This window comes from Pundamilia nyererei, unplaced genomic scaffold (assembly GCF_000239375.1).
Source record: "Pundamilia nyererei isolate P.nyererei 1_Seehausen unplaced genomic scaffold, PunNye1.0 scaffold00042, whole genome shotgun sequence".
NCBI classification, from domain to species: domain Eukaryota; kingdom Metazoa; phylum Chordata; class Actinopteri; order Cichliformes; family Cichlidae; genus Pundamilia; species Pundamilia nyererei.
The window spans coordinates 3,156,707-3,164,950 of NW_005187443.1; the positions used below are offsets into that span (position 1 = coordinate 3,156,707).

The following is an 8,244-nucleotide window of genomic DNA, read 5'->3' on the forward strand; positions in this document are numbered from 1 at the left end:
GACCGAAAGCACTGTATCGAACGGTTCACTATCGATAGGATTATTGTTGCACCCCTAATATATATATATATGTATGTATGTATACACACTGTTTCTTGAATCATTAAATCATTAGTTTTTCCATGACACAATCGGTTTAAGTTTTGGCAGCTGTTTAATGTTTAGTACTACCTCACGGTTTTCAAACACCAAGTAATTTCCCGGTTGATGTGTAATAAAATTGCTTTCAAATGTGTCCTGACTGTATGCCAGTGTCTTTAGCTTCCAAGAATTTACTGGAATTATGGTACACTGCTTGGGATGTAGTGACATACTTCCACACAGAGTCCCGACTAATCATCTGCATTTATTTTCCATTTTAGAGAGAAAGCTTTGCTTTGTATGCCCTTTACAGCAAGAACAAGCCCCAGTCTGACAGTCTCCTGATCAATCACGGGCAGGCTTTTTTCAAGGTGAGATCACAAATGTGGACCTTCTCTCCAGGATGCCACAGATATGTAGTCGCTATGTAGGATGCTTTTAAAAAACGCTGTTGTTTCAGGAATAAAAACATCTCTTTGTATACCTCTGAACCTCTCTAGTGCTATTTTTTTTTTTGCATTTTATTTATTTTTTGTATTTATTTTTTGGTTTTTTTGTTAAATTGCCCAGTAGATGCCTCATTCTGACCACTTGCAGTCGTGCATGTGTGATTAGAGCAGAAGACGTGTCAAAACGTAGACCCTTCAAGTCTTGTTTTGGAGAAGAGATGACAAATCAGTCCTCTAAGGCAATGCTGAAATTCCAAATACATTGCAATATTGTATTGTATTGTATTGCTAGTTGACTGAATGGGACTTGCAAGAAGTGATGTAATCAGGAGCGCTGGATGCAATTCAGAGGTACACATGTAGTCATATTTAAATTAGTTAAGGTGTTGACTGCAGCTCATTAAAAGTTTGTAGAGTGATATAGTTATTACAAATCCTGTAATAAGGATTTTATGAGAATTCCTTTAATAGCTATGTTAGTGGAGAAACTGACTGACTGAAGCTGACAGATTTTGCCATTATAAAAGGCATTTATTCAAAAAATGTTCTTCTAATCTCACTCATCCAATGTCCCATCACACACACGCATGATTTTAACCATGTCATACACCTTTTTTAGCCTGTACAGATATTCACCAGACCTTTTATAACAATACTGCTTTGTTTCCTCTTTTCTCGTACCAGCAAAAGCAGCTGAAGCTGGGGGATAAAATGGACTTATGGTCGTACCTGTTGAAGCCTGTGCAGCGCATTAGTAAGTACAGTTTGCTGCTGCAGGACATGATGAGGGAGTGCGATCCGGGACAAATCAGAGAGATAGCTGAGCTAAAGGCAGCCCTTGAGGTCATCCACTTCCAGCTTCGTCATGGCAACAACTTGCTGGCCATGGACGCCATCCACCACTGTGATGTAAGAAGGACTCTAGTAGCGTTAGCTTTAGTTCTGTGTAATTTGATTATCATGATTACAAGATGTGAAGTTTTTAAGTGTTATATGCATATTACAAAATATAGTATGAATGTACACTGGTTTGTCATGCTGTTGTGCAACATCTATGGAGTTTAAGCAGCAAAGTAGGGAAACAGGTACAGGCAGGTCAATATAAATACTCAGAAACATTCATCATTTCTTGGTTTTGTGCAATAGCACTGCTAAGACAGAACATGCATAGGAGAGGCTAGGATATGATTAACAAGGAGAATTCATTAGCCTCATTCATAGGAATCCAAAGTGAGGTGGTGTGTGTGTGGAGGACGTGGTGGTCTGGAGCTCCATTATCTGAGAGCCCCGACAGAGGGGGTGAAGATTCACAGGAATTTTGTGGGTTACGGTATTTTGTTAACTTGATGACCTCTCTCCTGTCAAAAGTAGTTAAAAGGTTCAGTATCTTGTTTTGCTGCTTAAATTTATTTGATTTTTTCTTTAGCTGAATTTAGAAGGTTGATAATTATTCAAAGGATCGTACATTTAAAATGTAGTTTTTTGCATTTGTGATGGGTACAGCACTGCAAATGACCCTACTGAGCCACACTTAATAACTCTTTTGTGTACTACAGGTTAATCTAAAGGAGCAAGGGCAGCTGATTCGTCAGGATGAGTTTTTGGTAACTTTTAGGAAGAAGAAATGTTTCCGTCACATTTTCCTTTTTCAAGAACTCATCCTCTTTAGCAAGACAAGGAAGACTGACATTGGAAATGACACATACATCTATAAACAGTCATTCAAGGTACACGTACTGCGCAAACACAAACACGCACGCATGCAAAGTGCTTCAAATGCAGAATTTTTTTGTGATTCATCACAGCAAATGAAAGTTCATTCAAGAAACTTCCCCTTTATAACAAGTCACTATAAAATTACTTATTGCAAACTGCAAATGACTGTTATAGTGACAGTTTTTCCATTTGGTGTCATAACTTAGGACAATTTCCTCTTTGCATACATGAAGGGGAAGACTCACAACGCACACAAACCAGCTTGGCCTTTACCGGAACCTTTATCCAATGTGACACATAATATAGAACTATACTCAGTAGTGTATATCAAAAACAATTACCAGTCACAATATTTTGACGAAGTTTTTCTGAATAATTCAATAATGGTAAATGGCCTGTATTTATATAGCGCTTTTACTAGTCCCTAAGGACCCCAAAGCGCTTTACATATCCAGTCATCCACCCATTCACACACTGGTGATGGCAAGCTACATTGTAGCCACAGCCACCCTGGGGCGCACTGACAGAGGCGAGGCTGCCGGACACTGGCGCCACCGGGCCCTCTGACCACCACCAGTAGGCAACGGGTGAAGTGTCTTGCCCAAGGACACAATGACCGAGACTGTCCGAGCCGGGGCTCGAACCGGCAACCTTCCGATTACAAGGCGAACTCCCAACTCTTGAGCCACGATCGCCCGGGTTAATATACCCATAAACCTTGAGCTGCAACTTATAAAAACAGTCCTTTTGTGAAAATTTGCAAGTACCCTTACTTAAGAGTCACCATTTTAACACAGCTCAGCTCTTTATTTTAAGTCCTGTCTGGCACACTGATACTCCTCAAGAGGACTTGGATATTTGCCTGTGGTTTTACAAATGTACCAAGGTGCTTGCTGTATTTACAAAAACCTATAATCTAACACAAACACATTATCTTTCTCTGTATTCAGACCTCTGACATAGGAATGACACAAAACACCGGTGACACCGGTTTGTGTTTTGAGATCTGGTTCAGAAAGAGGAAAAGTCAGGACACATACACTCTGCAAGCAGCCAGCCGTGAAGTGAAGGAGGCTTGGGCCAGGGACCTGGAACGGATACTCTGGGAACAGGCTATACACAACAGAGGTACGGCATCTACATATAAACACACACCAATTACTACATTTGGAGGATTCATTTCATAAAAGAAAAAAAAAAACCCAGCGCAGCATATCTAGCTGCACAATTAGTCAATGAATGTACCATTTGAAAATTACACAAATGGTTTCACATGTTATCTTTTTAGAGGTTCGTTTGCAGGAGAGAGTGTTTCTGGGTATTGGAAACAAGCCTTTTATGGACATTCAGCCCAGTGAGGCAGCCATCAATGATCGAGCCATTGACTATGTACTGATGGGGAGAGGTGAGTATTTGATGTTTTTAAATAAATTTGTGACTTCTCAGACCCTTACACCCTTTCTTGTTGCAGAAAACAGAGGCCTGTTCTCTGTGGGATCATGTGCATCACGGGACGAGCTTCCAGGAGGGCGGCCAAAGTCCGCTGGTTCAAGGAGCAGCTCTTCTTCCTCCTCGTCCTCTGGACGGGGCTCCCTCTCCCCTGTGGGGTACTTGTGTGGACCAAAGCAGAAGGTGATTGCAGGGGTCCTTGGACGATATGCATCACCCCCAGGAGCCCTGGAGGAGGACGATCTTGACCAAGAGAGTGGAAGTCAGCATTTATTGTGTGAGTGAAACCTTGATCAGAGTAAAAAGTATGTGATACATTTTTATTACACAAAGTCAAATGACCAGTCAAATGAAGAGGGTATTTCTCAATGAACCAGAAGGAAAGTATATACTTTGATGTACCCCAAAACTTCCTATTGTTATGAGAGTGTTTCTGATGACCCCTGAACAGGTTTACAGTATCAGGGTATTGTGTTTCAAGCCTCAGAGAATTTCCTCTACAAGCTATGGGGCCAACGGTCAGAGATCAGGGCAGATTTCTTTTCAAGAGAGCCAAAGGTATTTCAATAGCAAAGCTAATTCCTAAAAAGCTGTTTGGCCCTCAGCTGTCGGCTATATTTAGGAACTTTCTCTCACCACTATGTAGTAGCGGGAGAAGTTTGTCCCGTGACATAATTGATGGCAGACTTTGATCATCCCTCAGTTCAACCAATCATGCACGTACAATGTTAACAAAGAAACTTTTCTTTGTTTCAGTGGACAGCTCAGAGTCGTCAGGCGAGAGCGTAAGCGGCTTCAGCAGTTCCAGTCACAGCTACCACTCTGCTATCGGAGGAGAGGTGGAGGACGTAATCACTGTTAAGGAGTCAGTGATTGCTCAGCCAACTGAGGCTTCCAGCATTCTTGCAGGAACCACAAAAAAAACCCAACCACCAGTTCCACCCAAACCCAAGCACAAACCAAAAGATCACAGCAAGAATCTGCCCTGCAGCAAGGTGCAGTACGGATCTGAGTAAAAGGTCATTTGGTTAAAACCAACCTGGTCATAAATCACTCACAGATGTATTCACCACTGAGTGAAGTCACTCTCATTTCTGCTTGTAAGCTGCTTTGTAGCTTACATGTGTGGTTTTGAATGTCAGTAATGAATCTTCTATTGTGACCAGTCTTAAATATTCCTTTTTAATTATTATCTCTCAGGTACAAAGCACCGCTTTTGGAAAGTCCACTGATGTTTGAGAGCTAAGATATATATAAGGTATAGTAAAAGTAATGCAGTTTTACATCACCTATATCTTTTAATGTTGCATAAAACACTAATGAAAGGGAGGCACGTGAATAATCCACTGTTCTATTGTGAGAAGCAGTTATTTTTACATTTCTTCTTCATTTCTTCATTTTTCTGCAGATGTCTAAGCAGCCTGCGAGTCTGTGCCCACAACCAAAGGAGACATCACTTTATTCCAGCTGTTACTGTAATGTCATACAACTCTGTAAATAAAGCTTCTTTTGATGTCACCACTAAAACCATAGGTCAAGAAATCATCTGTGTGTTGTATTCTCACTATAAATGGTGATAAATGTCAGTTTGAAATACCTGACGTGGCTTTTTTTGCACTATATATTAGGTTAGTTTTATATCTTAAGCTGCAGTCTCTGTGTCTATGTGTATTTGCTATTCATAATACATTGTGAGATTACTGTGTACTCTGAAATGTGGATTTTATCATTGTTAAATAAAAACACAACATAATGCCGTCTTTTTCAAATCTATTGCCAAATGTTGTACGAATGATGGAAGCCTCAGCAGTACTCAAAGCACAACTAATTTCCTCTGGAAACAAATCCTTTGCTTTTTCTTTTAACAATTTTTTTTTATAATTTCACATATTACCGGTCTGAAGATATTGTTACATGACTTTCATACTGAAATACACAATATAAACAGTGATGTTGCCTGTTTGATTTTGCATGGCCTTTTTCACACCTCAATATGAAAACATTTGGTGACCAAAGTGGCGACATTAGGAGCTTAACTGCCAGGTCAGACTTGCACTAGCTGGACAAAGTAAATGAGCCATCAGGGCATCATCATCATCATCATCATCATCACCACCATGTTTTGAGTACCTCACTCAAAAAACAGAAATTGAGTGGTTGTTAAATTTACAAAAGTCTAACTTGTAATTTGAACAAAATACTTTCATGTTTCTAGTAAGAGTGGTTAGTTACCTTGACTCTCGAAATGCAGAAGATCCCATGAGATTTCAAACCACAGGAAAACCACTGGGGTTTAACCTGTCAAGGACAAAAATGTAAAGAGAACTCTGTATCAAGCCTTGTAACCCGCACTGTATCAACCCTGATAAAGTTGAGAGATAGATGGAGTAGAATTTCTTAAAAATCCTTTAAAATGTTATGTTAACCTGATTCTAGACTTTGTTGAACACTCGAGTATTTTGTCAGACTAACGTAATTTGCATGGGTTCGATCCACTATGTCAAATTTAGTTGGGCTCAACTACAGCAAATAAATTGACTCTTTATTAATTAAGTTAGTACAACTCAAGTATATTAAGTTGGAATAACAGATTTGCATAATATGAAAATAAAGAAATTTAATCGCGTGGAAAAATTTTCCATGATTTTTTTTAATGTTCATTCAAAGATTTTTTTTTCAGTGCTCAATAAATATTACATTTACCTTTCTCCCGTGTTTCTACCACCCTGTTGCTCGTGTGTATTGACACATAAAAATTCTTTTGAAATTTACTGTTGAACTAATCGGTCTCTCTGTACCTGTGACTCATAGAAAAATTTACCCAAGCTGATGCTCATGTCAACACCACTTATGAAAAGCTCCCAGCTGTGTGAAAAACCTAAAGTGTTTCTAACATCTGTCTACTTTAGCTGGTGTTTAAGTCTATGGCAACTCCAACAATCAAAAGATAAAACACTGTAAACTAGTGTGTGATGATTTCTCCCACTCTCTGGTTTGTGTCCTGGAAGAAATCACAGCTGTTGTCATTCAGCTAATTGTTTAAGGATGGCCTGATGAATAACATTTGCTCTCTTCTCCCCGTCAGATAAGCTCATTTTTTGTTCTGTTTTTTAGGTTTGATTTGGGTTTATTTCAAGGGTCTAACCACTGTATCTTTCTTTTCAGATAAAATCCATGATTTATTTATTTATTACTGTTGCACTTCATTATCTGCGTGGTCTCCCTGTGTTTTTTTGTCTAAACTTGGACCTGGTTTGTGACACTGAGGGCTTGTCCATTTTAAAATGGGCTAAAACTGGGTTTCCGGCCTGTTTTGGGTGACTATTAGAAAGGCTTATTTGTTGTCACTAGAGCAAGTCTGGGAGATCCATATCGATTTGTGGGTTGGTGAAGAACGCACTAGTTTGGTCAGTGTTTTTGCTCATCTGGTTTATTTTCTTGTACAGAAGTTGGTTCTTTGTGAATGGTTTGGTGTTAGAATAAGATTCGTCTGCTAGGTGTTTATATAATGGGTTTCATAGGTAACCTGTAGGAATCCACTGTGTTAGTGTAGTGTAGTGGGGAACGTGTGAACAACTCATTGTTTCCAGTTGCTTTTTTAAGCCACTGATTTAGAGTGTGTAAGAATGCCATACAAGTAACTATCTGAATGCTAGGCTTGAGTTGGTTATTTCTTTTGTGAAAGAGCTTGTTTTGCTTTTTCAATTTAATTCAGTTTTGTTTATACTGTGTCAAATTACAACAACAGTTGTTTCAAGGCACTATACATTGTTTGGTAAAAACCCTACAATGATACGAATAAAACAGAAAGCCAGCAATCATATGATCCCCTACGAGCAAATGCTTTGGCAACAGTGGGAAGGGAAAAAACTCCCTTTTAACAGGAAGAAACCTGCAGCAGAACCAGGGTCCGGGACGGGCGGCCATCTGCCAAGGTCAGTTGGAGTGAGAGAAGAAAGACAGGACAAAAGACATGCTGTGGAAGAGAGCTGAGATTAATAATAAGTAATGCTTCAGAGAGGTGTAAACACAATCAGTTATTAATTCATGTACAAACAGGGACTTGGAAGAGAGAGACCTAATGTTTAGTTATCCACATTCAACTGTTTTACTCTTTGGTGCAATTGTGGAAACTGTATTATTCTTTCTTTGTGATTTTTTTTTATGTTTAAGTCATTTTGCTGATCTTCAGTTAGTTTTTTTGTTGTTTTGGAGCAGACGCAGTCTCTTAGGGGGTTTTGGGGGGATAACAGGTGGAGAGAAGCTGCGAAGAGGTGTGTAAGACTGCAATTCTGCTTCTTAGTCTCAACTCTGGATTGAGCAAACTGGTGGTAAAACAGATCACTTCCATAGAAAATGTTGGGGAACATGAGCCAACTGCTGCAACTAGTGAGTCACTAACAATGCAATATGAGAAAATGGGAACAAATGGGAGGTCTAGGAGTCCAGAGGATGGTGCGATGATAAGTGCACTCTTTTTCTTCAGTGTGCTGACTGACAAAGTTCAGGAGGCTTATGCTTCATATATATATGACATGATATCCTTGGG

General features: G+C 39.5%; 1 protein-coding gene across 1 annotated transcript in view; it reads left to right on the plus strand.

Moving 5' to 3' along the window:
* quob (quattro b) overlaps positions 1–5,448 on the plus strand; it is a 26,303-nt gene extending 20,855 nt beyond the window's left edge. The window contains 9 exon segments of the mRNA XM_013910393.1: positions 340–452; positions 1,215–1,439; positions 2,087–2,257; positions 3,197–3,374; positions 3,535–3,651; positions 3,718–3,972; positions 4,452–4,690; positions 4,896–4,953; positions 5,104–5,448. Coding sequence (XP_013765847.1) covers positions 340–452; positions 1,215–1,439; positions 2,087–2,257; positions 3,197–3,374; positions 3,535–3,651; positions 3,718–3,972; positions 4,452–4,690; positions 4,896–4,934 — 1,337 coding nt within the window. The 3' untranslated portion in view covers positions 4,935–4,953; positions 5,104–5,448.
* Positions 5,449–8,244: the final 2,796 nt, after the last annotated feature.